Source organism: Anguilla anguilla, chromosome 16, assembly GCF_013347855.1.
Source record: "Anguilla anguilla isolate fAngAng1 chromosome 16, fAngAng1.pri, whole genome shotgun sequence".
NCBI classification, from domain to species: domain Eukaryota; kingdom Metazoa; phylum Chordata; class Actinopteri; order Anguilliformes; family Anguillidae; genus Anguilla; species Anguilla anguilla.
The window spans coordinates 21,696,811-21,712,901 of NC_049216.1; the positions used below are offsets into that span (position 1 = coordinate 21,696,811).

At 42.3% G+C, this 16,091-nt stretch overlaps 1 protein-coding gene and 1 long non-coding RNA gene across 4 annotated transcripts in view; one reads left to right on the forward strand and one right to left on the reverse strand.

Moving 5' to 3' along the window:
* The first annotated feature begins 8 nt into the window (after positions 1–8).
* LOC118215818 lies at positions 9–4,451 on the forward strand. The gene is made up of 3 exons (XR_004762893.1): positions 9–158; positions 1,027–1,107; positions 4,328–4,451. It is a non-coding gene; the product is annotated as an uncharacterized LOC118215818 (long non-coding RNA).
* Positions 3,179–16,091, reverse strand: part of LOC118215801 (piezo-type mechanosensitive ion channel component 1-like) — a 62,691-nt gene continuing 49,778 nt past the window's right edge. For all 3 annotated transcript variants that reach the window (XM_035396810.1, XM_035396811.1, XM_035396812.1), the window contains 22 exons: positions 14,471–14,539; positions 14,006–14,103; positions 13,600–13,720; positions 13,406–13,471; positions 13,099–13,271; positions 12,922–13,016; positions 12,607–12,786; positions 12,238–12,496; positions 11,397–11,585; positions 10,948–11,215; positions 10,736–10,847; positions 9,539–9,686; positions 8,804–9,018; positions 8,421–8,579; positions 8,175–8,322; positions 7,841–8,029; positions 7,515–7,607; positions 6,887–7,059; positions 6,172–6,294; positions 6,000–6,079; positions 5,037–5,232; positions 3,179–4,735 (listed from right to left, as the gene is read on the reverse strand). In XM_035396810.1, the coding sequence (XP_035252701.1) occupies positions 4,486–4,735; positions 5,037–5,232; positions 6,000–6,079; positions 6,172–6,294; positions 6,887–7,059; positions 7,515–7,607; positions 7,841–8,029; positions 8,175–8,322; positions 8,421–8,579; positions 8,804–9,018; positions 9,539–9,686; positions 10,736–10,847; positions 10,948–11,215; positions 11,397–11,585; positions 12,238–12,496; positions 12,607–12,786; positions 12,922–13,016; positions 13,099–13,271; positions 13,406–13,471; positions 13,600–13,720; positions 14,006–14,103; positions 14,471–14,539 (3,404 nt within the window). In that variant the 3' untranslated portion in view covers positions 3,179–4,485. The remainder of the gene's footprint in view (positions 4,736–5,036; positions 5,233–5,999; positions 6,080–6,171; positions 6,295–6,886; positions 7,060–7,514; positions 7,608–7,840; positions 8,030–8,174; positions 8,323–8,420; positions 8,580–8,803; positions 9,019–9,538; positions 9,687–10,735; positions 10,848–10,947; positions 11,216–11,396; positions 11,586–12,237; positions 12,497–12,606; positions 12,787–12,921; positions 13,017–13,098; positions 13,272–13,405; positions 13,472–13,599; positions 13,721–14,005; positions 14,104–14,470; positions 14,540–16,091) is intronic.

A 16,091-nucleotide genomic window follows, 5' to 3' on the forward strand; every position in this document is an offset into this window, starting at 1 on the left:
CACCTTAATGTTTCACTGGGTATTGAAGTTCGACCGCTTGTCTTGTTCACAGAATTTTCAGGCATTTAAACTACATCCTCCAAGATCCATTGCAATATCGTCATAATTTTCAGCGTGCCCTCGCTAGCAGGCGCTGTATCGATATATTAAACTTTAAGGTATGTTACTTGAATAATTGAATGTTATTTTGTAAATATACAACTAGTAAAGTTAACTCTTACTAGCAATAAGCAAACCAGGGCTTTTTTTTTACTGACTCTGGCAATCATTTAATGCGTGCTGGTGTGCCTCAAGTGTTGTGGGGCTTGGTATTTACCAGGAAGTCATTTTGAAGACCCATGTGTTTAAGTAATTTAAGTGTTTGGATATTTTAGCTGAAGAAGAAAAGAAAAACGTAGGCTACATCACTGATAGGATTATATCAGTGTGTTCAGAGTGAGTTTTCCATCTAGTGAATGCTGACTTACAAAAAGCATATCATACTGTAGGTTCTCTTTGCCCACTACTCTGGTAGCTTGGGTTGACTCAGCGAATCATTGAGCTTTTAACCATTGCATGAGATCCATGTCCCACTACAGGTGACCGAAAAATGTCCCTGGAAACTTCATGGTCTTGTGATGTATTTGGTGGTGAGAAAAGTTCATGTAGAGAACTGGAACCAACTAGGTTCATCCATGTTCTCCTGAGACTTGGGCTGAAAAACATTTTAAGTATTCACATTTTTTGACATAATGTAGGTGTCTTCGATGATAAAAACATTATATTGAAACTATTTTCAAAAATATATTTTTATTGGATGTCCCTTTTATTGTAATTTTCAGCATAGTAGAATGTAATGGGTCACAAGATTATGACCAGAGACTCATGTCTCTTACAAGGGACAAAACTGGGATTTAGGAGGTTTTGAAAGGCTCCTCTTGGCATAGGCAGGTAGAGGGGAGGAACTTCAGCCTGGATTCCTGGGTGTTGGTACTATATGCAACACACATCAATAGGAATTTTATTCTTTTTCCAATTTTTTAACAGGACACAATATTTGTGCTGCCTGCCTCTGGAGCATATCAGAGCTGACAGTATCCAGAAATGGCAGAAATCCCTTCAATGTCGGTAAGCAACAAATCATCAATGTTGACTGCATGCTCCATTTTGTTTTTTACACAAAACATACCTGCTCATTTGAAATGTATATTCTATAAAGCCTAAAAAGGAGGCCATGCACAGAAAGTTTATTTTATGAGATCTTTCTGGTCAGGGTTTGTTTGGTGAAGTCAGCTTTTGAGCCATAAATTATGCATTAAACTGATGTCCAGCTCTCCAATGACTTGCAAATACCAGTTTTACATTTTAAACTTTCTGTAACCATTGTTGTGGTTGGATTTGCACCAGACAACTGTGCTATTGTGCCATGCTGTAAATATGTGTCCCAACAGGGATCTAGATCCATGAACCCTGGGTGTAGTGTCCAGTGCTCCAAACAGTAGACCATATTATTGCCCTTTTCTCAATGTAACCCTTAGAGATCCAGCATTGCAGGTAGTATAAATGGCTAAGATAATTAGTGTGATAAATTATTTTTGCACAAACTGCTTGATTTTTTAAGGGTAAGTCTAAGCTATGTGTTTCTCCTCTTTGTAGTTCACATCATTTTAAAGCAGCAGTGCTTATTTGCAGCATAGATTTTTAAAAATATAAATTTGGAACCCAAGTGTGAGCATTAATTTGGACTGGCCAACTCTCTGCAACTACAGCCTGGCTCAACATGAACCCCACTGCTGTTTCAAGATAGTGTAGACAACTGCTGTACTCCTCCAACACACATGGCGTCATAAGATGCTTCTTTTCACACCACAGACTACAGCTAAACTCACACAGAGTGGTGTCAGAGGAAGACCTTTCATATGCGGCTTTAACATGCAGTCCAAGAATGCCTGATCGACCAGTGTGGTTCGCTAGATAGCAATGAAATGTGGACCCCTAACCCTCCCATATCCTGCACGAAGCAATCTCCAATTGTGCATCACTATGGTGCAACTGGCTAGTCAGTACTGGCATCGTTTGGATTTGAGACTGTAGGGCTCATCCTTGCACCACAGCATGGTGCCTTACCCGAGTCAGCTACCCAGATTTGCACCAGTTTCGTGATTTTGCAGGATACCTTTGGACTCTTATTGTCACAGCAGGAGACAGTAAGAGGTCTGACCCTTATCACTGCTGATTTGAAAAGCCTGCTGTGCTACTGCTCCAGATAGAGATGGTAAGCTGAAAGCAGAAAGCAGCCTTCCTTTTCATTTGGCAAGGAACAAATTTAACAGCCACTTAATGAAACTTACCACCAACCAGCTCATTTGTGCATCCTAAACCATATGTTCTGTCAGAACAAAAGAAACACAAGCTGCGGCTTTCACTGACTTTGACATAAAAGAACTGAGAGTAGGGAAGAATTACAGTATAACTAGCTATATATCACTGTGATCCTGTACTGCACAGCAGGCTCCAGGCCACTTGCCTTATTATGTTGTGTAGGAAGTTCAACTGCATAATGACCGCCTTATTAACGGTTTTTGTTACAAATTTACATGCTGCACAGGTAGCTTTTAACATATTTTTTTCACTATTGAAAGTTCCATTTTCAAAAGCCTTTTGTGCCTAAAGTTGAACTAAGACCCTTCACCCATTTAACATTGCGAAACTAAGCGAGAGGCATTTCAGCTCGCAGGCTGTTCATAACTACTTTTTCTAAATGTTTTATGAACACAATCCAATTAGAACACAAACATAATCAATGATGAGAACATGCCATTCAGATCACATCATTTGCTTCCTGTGTTATAGTAATGTACAGCCTTATATCTCTGGGTATTGTGTCTGTAAGGTTTCTCAAGACAGAAAATAGGTATTTAGGCCTAAATACTTATTGTTCATGAAGAGGAGGGAGATGTTCAGAGACCTTGGTGATTAAAGCATTTCAGTAGGTTTTTCTGAGCTTAGGAGGTCACAGCTGTGGTGAACAGGCAAACATAAGAAGAGTGTTTATTCAGCATACTTTCCTTGCAATGATAGAGGGCAGGTTGAGTAAGTAGTTTTCTTCCAGAGCAGTCTGTCTTTATTTGAACATATCATTAACTGATGTGAACACTGAGAGATAGACACAGCTTTGTGCAACAAAAGAACACAGGTCAGAAATACAAATAGTCATTTATTACTGTGGTGATGCACAATATTGACACTGAATGATGTGATTTGCATTTTAATGAGAAAAGCATCTTTGCATGTATGATTCTAATTAGTCTGCGAGTAGATGGTTTGTGTCTGAAATGTTCAGTCAATAATAAACTGATAGAGAATAATTGGTCCCTACTAGACTCATATATACTCTGTCAGATGATTTAACACTGAGAACTTTGTTGTGTGTGTGAGAGTGTGTATGTGTGTGCGCACACACTGGTAATTGCTTAGCCAACAATACTGCAACAATTTGAAAAATACCCTAGAAAGATAATGTTAGTCAAGTTTGGCACCACCTCCGTGGCACTGTGCTTTTTCATACAAGTGTCCAGAGTTATAGTATTTGTAAAACTATTCCAGCATACGACTTTCCAGAGATCCTGTGTTGAATGACCATTCATATTCTAATGTAGTGCCCACCCACAGTTTATCAGCAAGAGTTTGGGGATACTATAGGTCTGCATCCGCATAATTTCTTTATGTGAAACAAAACTGTTGTACTTCATCATTAAATCAATTACATAAAGACAGTGAACATATTTTCCACCGTGAAGCTTCAGTTTGAAGATGCTTCTTCAAGTCTTAGGTGTTCTGCATTTTGTCAATAAGCCATATTGAAGCAACAAAATTAGCCTTCATTATGTCTTACTGGATGTATGTCATTATGCAAAGTTTTGTTTCTTTGGTATGTGCAGTCTAAGATATTATTTTCTGGTAGTTTTCAGATGAAAAACTGCCTGATTAGCTTTTCAAACTGTCTGTCACTTAAAACCTTTAGATGTTTGTTTCTTTTGAGTGTCAGCTGATAGAAAGGATCCTTTTTCTGTCAAGTGGTGCAACCTAGTGGCTCCACAATTCATTGCTTTGAAGTAGAATTCCTCCCAGGTCTTCAAGACAAACTTCACCAAGGAAGAAAGAAAGTTTGCACTGCCTTGAAGTGAAACAGAGAGACAGAGACACACACAGAGGGCTGTCGTTATGGTGACTGGCCAGGCCCTTGCTTAAAGAAACCAGGCAAAAGGCCAACCATGTGACCTGTGTCTGTGATTCATCGCAGATCAGCCCAGTGCTGTGGCTCAGGAGAGTGTTTCTGCATATACAGGCAGAAACGTCCTTCTCCTCTGGCTGTCAGTGTTTCCTGCCAACGTGTGCCAGCTCACTGGAGAGAGGAGGAGCCACTGGAGCCAGACACCAGCAGGAGGAGGTTTGTACCGCTGCGCGTGACTCAGGGGAGGGGGGCGGAGCCTGAACGTGGGCGAACTAGTCCTTCTCTCGGGTCCATTTGATCATGGTCTCCGGGGATCGGTAGAGGAAAATTAGCTTGGAGTAGAGCTCCTCCTCCAGCTCCAGCTCTCCGGTCTCCCGCACCAGGAAGATGTCCTGGCAGAGCTTGAGGATGCGGTCCACGCACGGCAGCTCCTCGAACATGATGGAGTGCGAGATCTCGCTGAAGAAGCCCCGCACGAACTTCCCAATTACCAGAACTACCGAGACATACAGGCCCATTATCCTGTGGACAAAGAGGCCAGTGTGAAAGTTCACACTTCAGGACTGGCAGAAATGAAGCTCACAGAAGTTAATCTTCAAATGTTTGAAATGCTTGAATTTACTAGAGTGTGCTTTCACATCAGTAATATCCACAGCAACATAAATTAAAATAACTTACACTTGAAATCTGTTATCTTAAAAGTGTAGCCTATGTTTATAAATATAAATATATTGACATGCTGTCACCAAATGACTAAAGAATGTCATTGGGTGAGTAAAATGGAAGAAGCATCACATTAAGTAGACTGAGCAGTACTTCATACCCGTATCCTGCCAGGAATCCCAGGCTGGGAGGACTGACTTTGTCATTGAAAATGATCATGGGCAGGACCCCACAGCCCTCTGGAGACTGGTCACAGTCAGCAATGGCGATGTCCCACCACTCCACGATCCCGCTGCCGTTCATCGAGCGATCCTTCTTCAGCGTCAGCGTCACATCTTGGTAACCTTCCTCATCACCTGTCCAGAGTGGAAGAGAAAGAGCGTTTCCTCTCAGCCTCAACACCTAACCACCCCAAGGCACCCTGTCCACAGCTCACATACCCAGTACAACACGCAGAGCACATCCTCTCCCACCCCTATTCTATCATCTCCCTAAGATTCATGCTCTATGAGGCACTATTCTGACCAAAGATGAAGAACCAGATCCAATTATTCCAGTAATACAAATCACCTTGCAACACAATGATATAGTAGATGGCTACTAAGTAAATGATGGAATACTATGTTTTTACCCACGACGATACTAAGGTTTTGTAGTTTCAGCTGTCTGCGTCATATACTGGTGTTTTTCTCAGGGCTCCTGCCTCTCACCACCAGAGGCCGCTAGGTTCCTGTTCCTAGTGTTTTCCCTAGTGTTTTCACCTTTTTAGTGGTGTTATCTTATTATTGGTTGATTGTCTTCACCTGTGGTTACTTTAGTTTCATTTGGTTCACCTGTTCTGCTATGTGTTTTAGTCCCTGTTCTCTGTTTCCCACTGCTGGGTCTTTGTGTGATTTGCACAAGTATCATGCTGTTTGCTTGCAAGTTTAACTGTGCTTTTTTCCTATAGTTATTCTGTTAATATTGCCTTAGTTCCTCCCTGTGTTTCTGTACGGTTTATTGCTTTTGTCTGGTTTTCAAGTATTTTGTAATTTATCATACAGCTGTCTCCTTGTCTCATCTCTGCTATCCATGGGTAAATAAACCTTTGTGAACAGAGGAAATGCCTGTCTTGGTCTCTCACCTTCATATAGCTGACTGACAGGTTTGGCCTCTGCTCCGTTTGGAGCCCGGATGAAGTTTGGGAACATGTGTGGCACACGCCTGTGGAACAGGGCACACAAAGCATTAAATTCAGTGGAAACCACACGCGTGTCACAGCAACAGCCATGATCTGCGAAAGTGGTTTTACATACACTGGCTCTGTGCGGTTTCCCACAAGCAGCAAGGCAAGGTCCGCTCGAACCGGGTCCCCGGGCTCCAGGTTAACGGAGTGCTTGTCAAAAGAGTGTTCCACTGTGCCACCCTTGCCCAAGTCCCTAAGGACAGAAACGCATGGTAGGTTAGTGACTTTGCATACCACGCACACACACACACACACAGGTTTTTATCTAATTGTGAGTTCTTAATAATATAAAAAACATGCTTATAACATAGACAGCTAACCTGGTAATTGCACATAAATGTCACTGTAACACTGGACAAGTTCCAAAAAGCAGAAACAACATGAGAGACTTTGAAATGTACAGAGACACATCGTGACGAGCAAACATATAGACCACTAACTACAGAAATGCAAGACTGGAAATAAGTCAAAATCAGATGTACTTAGACCATTTTGTAAAAGGATGAGTATCCTGTTTAACTGCTATCTGTATAGTTATTGTTGTGGGCTGTAGTATGGAGCAGTAGTCAAAGCCCTAACTCTAGGGCCCTCACTCTTGGACTTTGCTGTAGCTTATGCTGAGGCCTAACCACATCTGCTGTTGTAAAATGATCCGAGCTGTACAGATGGATTCCCAAATGTACAAGATTTATAGATGTAAACCGTACATCAAGAAGTCTGCCAAACAAATAAATAAGAATGTTCTCGTAGCCAAGGCACACTCAAATGATCTCACACGCACTGACCTCTGGAAGTTCCAGGACAAGCGCAAAGTCATGTCCACTGGACTGCTCAGCAGTTCTTTAATGACTTCCTGTCGGCTGGGAGGGCTGATCCGCCACACAGACCCTGAGCTGCCCTCAATATTAGCTGTCACAATGTCCTCGTAGCTGTACAGAGTGATGAACTGCATGGCCACCTGAGCAGACAGAAACAAGACTCCAGCTCCAGGGACCCATAACAGCATTTAGTTTATGAATGTAACAGTAGTGTAAATTGTGGAACCCCCTTTCCCCCTTGGGCAACACTATGGCCATTTATGTACCGCCCTGTGGGGCTGGTACGGCGCTGATAAGGTTAGGATATATGACATAGGACCACGGGTGCTGAATCATACGCTACTTCACTCAATAAAATAAATTAACAAATCTGAAAATATTTTCACTGCAACATGTTTTTTTCTGCAGGGTCTCAGGAGGATATTGTCTGTTGAATGGTATTTTTGTTGTTGCGCTATTGCATTAGCTGTTGACTTGCTGTAGCAGGAAAGCACATTTCCTGTTTTTATCAGACTTTAGAATGAGCCCAGATATAACTCAAGGTCCAGGTGACAGCAGCAAAGAGACTGAGCTCCGGGAGGATGCCTGTACTCACAGCGTTATTTCCAAACTGGGCAGTCAGATTGTTGTATTTCTGCTCTGTGAAGGGTTGAATAGACTGCTGCTGCACACTCATGGTAAACAAGGGCTGAGTAGAAAAAAGAATGTGTGAGTTACTGGCATTGCAGTGTAAGCTTCTCAGTCTACATGGACACATCTCAGACTTAGGGGTAAACATACACTGGCAATTTAATACCATGATAGAAGACACTGTAACAAAACTCTGATACCCTTTCTCACATGCTGTAACAATTCAACAGAAACTAACTGAATACAATTAGCATTCTTGAGGTTTTGAGTTCTTCATGCTTCATCACTTACCTCATAACCTCCCAGCTTAACAGTGACTGTAACATCTACTGGATGGTTGACCACACCCACAACGGATCTGACCAGTGAGATGAAGAGTAGTGGAAACCAGATGATGCAAATGAGGAAGAAGATAATGAGCCCTCCCATCCCATATTTTACTATTTTCTTCTTCTTCTGTCCCTTGGGCTGGGGGTATTTCTGAAAATGAAAATAAAAAACAATGACATGGCATAATAGACTGGGGTCTGTGTCATTTTCTGTTATTTCACTGTACTGTATTATATATCGGGAAAGGTTTGAGCAGGGTTACAGATTACAAGTGCAGGGTGGATAGCTAGTGCACCTTCTCAGTCTCACGGCTGCACTTTATGATGAATATGTTGGCATATATGTCCTCCACACACATCCAGTTAGAGAGAGACAGGGTGGTGTCAGTCCAGACCCAGTCCATCACAGCCCGAAGCTCCACCAAGAACGGTACCAATCGGAACCTGAAAACAGAGGCTCAGATGCATCAGCATGGAAAGGATCTTCCCTGATGTTACTTGTTACTGTCTTCCTGTTGGATAGTGGAGTGAATGATGCTCACCCCTGAAACAGGAATAGATTGATGTGGTTGTATTTCTTTGTGAGGAAGTTGCCCAGGATACGAGTGGGGTAGCCGCAGCGGATCTGATAGGCAGAGAGGGCGAAGTAGATGCACTTGACAAAGTACCAAATCTGGGCCACCGAGTTCTGGCTGAACATCCTGTTGGGACAGATAAGGTAATATTCATTAATAAAGGCACAGTTTTAACTTTGACATCTACAATATAATCACATCAGACTTCTGGAAAGCTTTGCAAATAAACTATGAGATGCGCTTGCTGCACAAAACACAAGGCAGCATCTGTATTGCTCAAAGTGTTTCACTTCATAATGATCTTGCATGTTGCAGCTTGTGTCAGAGCGTTTGCACCTCTTTTTCCTCACCTCTCTGTGACTGCAGGCAGGATGAAAAACATCCAGAGGTGAATACCAAAGACCAGAATGATCTGGAAGATCAGCTTGCCCAGGACAGTCTTGCGCAGGTAGAGGGCGCGGTCAATGATCATGGTGCTGAACTGAATGAGCAGCATCACGAGGAAGGCCTCAGGCACCTGGTCCTCCGACAGTGTGGAGGCAATGTCTGCAGCTGCTGAGTGTTTCTGAGTGGGAGAGAATTCCTGTCAGACCTCTACACTAAAAGGACATTATCATGAATCACATGTGAGGGGGTACAGCTATTATATCACCCTCAGGTGGGGGCTGAGTTGTGCCTTATATGCTTAAATGGTAAATGGACTGCATTTTATCCAAAGCGCTTTACAATTGATCAATTTACCCATTCATTCGCCTCTCATTTACCCATTCACACACACACTCACACACCAACGGTGAAAGGCTGCCATGTAAGGTACCAATCAGCTCGTTGGGAGTAATTAGGGGTTAGGTGTCTTGCTCAGGGATACTTCGACATGCCCAGGGTGGGGGATCGAACCGGCAACCCTCCGACTGCCAGACAACCGCTCTTACCTCCTGAGCTGTGTCGCTTAGCCATTGAGAACATAGGGTTTTTCAATCTGATCGTGCCGTCAGGACAGTCTGGCTAAAAAGCTGACTGAGGCAGTGTAGAAGACTTTTAAGTCTTAACACAACAGTAGTAAGGCCAGCTATAAACATGCTCACCCCAAAGGCCCAGAACCCAAAGACGATGATGATGAAGTCCACCACATCTGTGAGGAACATAAGGGCGTAGACATCGGTTGTTGCACGATACTCAGCATGCAGGATGTCGTAGAAGAATCCGTAGACTGGCGTATAGACGTTACGTGCACTGAAACATATGGCAGGCCAGAATCACAAATGTCCTCTATTTGATTTGCAGCAATCCTTCATCAAAGGCTGCTTCACCCTCTCTTTAGTTTATACCACTACTGTAGACCATCGATAGCAAAAGATAGCATACCATTTAAGAATATTACATATCGTATGGTTCTGTGTATACCATCACAACATTCTTTGACAGAAAAGGCTTGAATTAAATGATTAATTCATATAGATTTAATATAGGATAATATATATATATATATATATATATATATATATATATATATATATATATAGTATTATAATATTCACATTGATTTTATTGTAGCATAGTGGCAAAAAACATGCTCAGCTCAAAAAACACTGCTAAATAATGTAGTAACATCAAATATGCTGATAAGTTCCCCAGGGATATAGTTTTTTTTTTTTTAAATCACTGAAAGCAGCCAAAAGCAGCCCATATTTCTGATTTGCATGTTATTGAAGTGATGAATAAATGAAATCCCCATAGTATTACTGTTAAATTCCAGGGCCTGGCCATGCCTGGCCTTAAGTATGTGGATAGTAATGCACTGAGAGCAGTAACTGGTGCAATTAAATATGATGATATTACTGAGTGGAGGCAGATAATTGAACCAAAGAATGGAAATTTTGCTCTGCAATCTCAAGAGTGTTAGGCACAAGAGTGTTAGGCACTGCTGCCATATTGGAGAGAGAGCCCCTAAAGGCACATGAACATTCTCTTTCACAGGAAAAGAGAAATAAGCTCTCAGTTCACCTACCTGGTCAAAGTAAGGTTAAATAAAAGACTACAATAAAAAATAAATCTCTTCATAAATGCACTTCTTTTCTCTTTCCTTTGCTCATGGGCACTATACTGCCGTTACATCCTTTATAATCAATTTTATGCTCATTTTAAAGGATATAATAGTCTAATAAATAGTACCTTAATTAATTACAGTGATCTGCATTGTTTCCTGCAGTAATCTCCTCTCCAGAACAGTCAAGGATCTTTTTTATTTTCCTGGTGAGTAATGGTTGCTTGCATAGACTCACATAGAGATGAAGAGGGCTTTGATTTTCTCCCCCGCTGCCTTCAGCTTCTTCCTGGCAGCCTCCCGGCGCTTCTCCCTCAGCTTCTTCTTGGATTCTTTAGTGGCTTTGGCATCTGAAGCAGTGCAGACAGAAAAGATCTGTGAGATTTTTGAATAGTACAAATTTGGGTCTTGGCTCTGAGTCCTGCTCCCTTTTGCTTCCCCTCCCCATACCTTCATTTTGCTGCTTCTTTTTCCGGAAACGCAGAACGCTGCCCCCTTCCTTCTCTACCTTCTCTGTAAGGCTGGCTGTCTCTGGTGTGGGGACAGGACTTTGGCCCTCATCATATTCTGGCTTCTCGTCCTGGATTGGACTGGCATCCACCAGGGCAGTGAGGCTGGGACAAGGGCTGAGATGTGGCTCCTCCCCCTCAGCTTCCCCTACTTTTGGCCTGCTCTTCTCCTCCTCCAGGGGGCCCTCCTGGTCCCATAGACCATATCGCTACATAGGACAGACACATGGACACACAGTTCCTCAAGCATACTAGACACCAGAAACAGACAGACATTTAAGCATACATACCAACACAACTTTAAGACCTGTTTATTTGAGAAAGGCTATATTGTAGCCATATGATTTAAATACAGCATGCTTAAATGAAATGTGTGTGCAATGTGGATACCTGGAGCAGGGAACGGTGGAAGAACAGGGTCAGCAGCTGCAGCAGGTCATAACGGATGTAGTTGTCGGTCTTCTCCAGGCCCAGGATGCGAGGGGGGAAGAAAGGCTTGTCCTCATTCAGTCTGGTCTCGTACACACTGTTCCAGGGGAAGAAGCCAAACTGGAACAAGTACTTCACCACAACCATTACCTGAGAGCAAGACAAAAAAAGAAGAAAAAAAACTTTAGCACATAGCGTATTGCCTGCCGATTTTAAAATACGACATTTTTAGGAACAGCATTGTACTTTCTGAGAAATTTGTTCAGTAATTAAAATCTGCATTCTTGTTTCATAGCCACGACAGCAACTAGAATTCTGAAGAACAGGATATCCAAACCATGGCTCATTTAACAACCAAGAACCAGCTTCATTTCACTATTTCCATTGGCTCATCCAAATTAATCTGTTTCCATCAGGAATACCCTATTTTAGGGCACATTTGAAAGGCTTGGCTTCTTGATAAGTTGTGCATTTAAACATACAGCAACAAAGTGAATATATTATCTATTTTTTTATATTAGCTACATACAGCTAAAAAATCTAGATTGCATAGATTTTTTAAAAACGAATGACTACATTTCCCTCGATGCTCAGCAGCACACAAATCTTTAAAAAAAATTTGTAGCTCCTTCTCAACCACTACATAGTATCATGACCTCCCATGGTTAAAATACGTAACAATGTGATTCTCTGTGTTTGACTGTGCCTGTGAAACCAGTTTGCTTCTATATTTAATTTCATAATAAAATAATATTTCAATATATCTGAATTTAAGTTACAATAGGGCCTGGCAGTAACCTACCTCAGTATAGACAATGGCGGTCATCCAAAACCTCTTGGTGGGCCGTGGCACAGCCAGCATAGCCCACAGGAAGACAAGGATGGGCAGGACCAGGGAGATGGCGGAGGCAGTCACCACATTATTGAGCACAATGATTAAATAGCAAACCAGCTCTGAGTGTGCCGCCAACAGGTTGTAGAGGGCAAAGAGCAGCTTCAGGGCTCGGTTCTGGGAGGAGTAGAACTGCTGGCTCTGGATCAGCTCCTCCACATAGAACTGCCTGAAAAGGGAGGTGATGGGAGGGGTGACCATGACAGAGCATTTACTGTACATTAACAAAGCTGAGAGGGGAAACCTCAGACAAAAAATTTGACCTGGTGCTGTGGTTACCTGTCGGCAAGGATCTCACTGGCAGTCCTGGTGTGTCCCGAGCGCTGATTGGTCCGTGGTTCTGGTTCTGGTTCTGGCTCCGGTTCCAGGGCGGGCTCTGAACAGAGGGTGGTGCTGCTGTATTCAGCAGTCTGAGGAGTGGTGCGCTCTATGTCCATCACCTCCTCCTGTTCAATTCCACTGCAGAAGAATAACCAGAGGAACACTTCTGGGTTTCAGATGGCCTGATAGATGCAGGAGGACATCATTATACATAGTGTCACTTAAATATGACTTGGTGTTATGCCTTTTACATGTTTGTCACTCAAAGCCCACCTGGCCAGGCTGCTGCTTTTCGTGTTATCAGTGTCCGTCTCATCCAGGCAGGTCTCCATGGTGGGGGTCTCACTGCCCAGGGATGTGTGATCCTCCTGGAACATAGCACAGCCCTGTTACGGCTTTCAGCCGTGTCTATCAGCCACGAAGGGCATTCAACAGGGCACGGTCAGTCACCTGGCTGATGTTGTGGGTGATGAAATATCGCTGGTTACACAGCACGGTGGAGGTGTCCACGTACTGCTTGGTCAGCAGGTTGAGCCACTGAGTCACACCATCCACCATGGCCTGGAAGAGCACCCAGAGGAATTTCAGGATATCCAGAATCCTCTGCACGATTTCACTCCTCCCTGAGAGAGGGCCGGGCCAGGAATAATATTACTTCATATCAACGATATTACATACACAAATATGAATTAAACTCTCCCCATTCAAACATACTATGTACTCCAGTCATGCAAAGCAGCTAAGCATTGGCCAATACCTGAGCTCTGTTCCTCACATGGCTCCTCCTCTTCTTGTAAAGTACCCTCCTCTTCTTCTCCATCATCTATCGCAAAAACAAAGTCAGATCATGAAAGTTTTGTCCTTGATTTGCTTCCTGCAGAACACGAGTACAAGCTGTTGAGTACATTTAAGGTAGCCTTAGTACATGGCCCAAGTGTTTGTCTTTCTGACCTGATATCTGTGAGTTGGTCTCCCTCTCCCTTTCTCTCCTGAGTCTGTGCAGCTCTCTCTGCCGCTGCTGGTGATCCTTCAGGGCCGATTTGATGTTAGTCACCCAAGCCTGGTACGCCAGCTGCGGGTAGAGCATCAGAAATTATTCAGACAGTGTCAGCAATCAGCAAATGACAGTACTCAGTTGCTATTTTATAATGGGAAGGTAAAGGCCCTTGGCCACATCACGTCTGAGCAAACATTTATACAGCAGCCTGCCAGTATCACAGCAATATGAACTGTATCTGAAATATGCCTTAACACTATAGAAATGCAAATGAGAAATGGCAAGTAAAATATATTTAAAGGTTATGAAATCTTGGGCTCCTGTTCTCAGGAAGCTGTGGAAGAGGGTGGGATTCCTTACCTGAGAGGCAGTTTGTTTTCGGGGCTTATGGTCCTCTGCCAGCAGCTCTTCCTCTTCACTGTCAGACTCAAACAGGTAATACTCCCCAGAGTGCAACACTGCAATGGCAAGCACAAAGGCATACACAGACACACCTGCATCAGCGCACGAGTCTGATAGTTACAGAGTACGGCTACATTAGATGCCCACAAATAAATGTTGAACTGAGATGAACCTGTACAAATAAAAGGTAAAATAACAATGAGGAAGTACAGAGAGACACAGAATGTATATACACATAAAACATGTTCTGTTCTGATCTGCAATAATTTCATTCAGCACCAACCTGACATCAAAACTCACAGCCTCAAACATAGCAGGACCTCTAAAAGTTTCTGAATCCAGGTCCCACTGCCAGAACAAAAACCTTTTCTAATTGTTCACCCCTCTATTAGAGGTTACAGAACCACGTTTGGGCAGATGTACCTGTGGCGTGGTCAACCCAAGGACGCCACCAGTTCTTGTCCTGTTTGGACTTTCCGTTTTCCTCTTCTTCTGTTAGAGGGGAGAAAAAGATTTTAGTTCCACAGCACAAAGGTCTTACACAGTACTGCGTTGTGAGCATGCCGTGTGTGTGTGTGCGCGCGCGTGTATGTGATGTCTGTGACGAATGTGTCTATCAAAGGGAATGTAGGGCATAGTCCTCATATTTTCACGGGTATGCTATATTATATTTTGTGACTGACAAACTGAAGATTACACAGACTATTAACTTTCTTATATGTGTGTTTGTTTTATGCTCAAGGGACCTATTCAAAGCACATATATGCCCATTTACCAAGGCTAAGGCCTGGGAGTAATTCATTAAGTACATAATCTAAACACCAGGGATGGGTACGAGTAACGGATTGATCAATTACTTGTCGGAAACGAGCCTACTCAATCTTTTTTATTCTCTCATAAAGGCTATGTATGTTCAACTATGTGTGGGAACTTGGCTCCATTTATTAATTTATCACATAGTAGCCTATGTAAAAAAGAAAAAACATAAAATAGAGAATATTTTTTTATTTAATATGAACAGAATAAAGTAAATATTTTATTTTGAAACACAGGTTTTGATTGCAATTATGCTTTTTTTGGTGAGCCGTTGTAAAAGCAGGATAATATTCGAGTGGCTAAGCATTATGCAGTTTGAATGCCTTGTGCAGAGGGAAATTGCCTGAGGTGTATTTACTACCTCCATCAGTTGTAATGGAAACATGCGTTTCAAAATATTAGATTCCATTGCAAAGGAAACGTTAGCCTGCTTAAATAATCTACCAAATATCCCATACATTGTAGGCTACCACATAGTAACTAATGCCTCTGTCTGGTAGACTGGGTTACCTAAAATTAAAATTCAGTTTGGTTTTATGTTAAAATGGTTTCACAGCAGTTTTTTTCTATTGTGGATAGCTAGCTAGCAAACTACTGAATTATATTCAAAACAGAGAATAAACTATAAACATAGTCAAGCTGTAACTAGACTAGCTGCCCTCTATACAGACATTCATGTACATCAAGCTGACATTATTGCAAGTATGATATTGTTCCTGTTGGCTTTCTAGCTCTTACAAATGTCCAATTATTTAATGAGTCAGACTGATGCAAACTTTTGCAGGTGCTACACCAAAGCCAATCCGAATTGAGTACTCAGCCAAGCCATTGTGTATTGATTTTGTGGGCGTGCAACATTTGAGAGTTGAAAATGAAATTCTTTGCGTGATATCTGACACTGACTGTATGTATTGACACAATAAACTAACCATTAAGGCTTTATTATGATGGAAAAACTTGACTACTGATGTGCGTTATGTGTTCATTTATTTTCTATACAACCAGTGGTGCCGCCCATCGAAGACGTGTTCTAAAAATAGATTCTTCCCCATACTAGGAATTGATTTTGGAATCAAGCAGATTATGCAGTCTCTTGATCTGTGAAATCATTCAAAATCCCCATCCCTACTAAACACTGACCACCTATCTGTTCTGTCTAGGAGTCTCTAGGTGCTTGAATCTTTAAAATGTAGAGTATAGACAACAACACAACAATACTCTTTCCAGG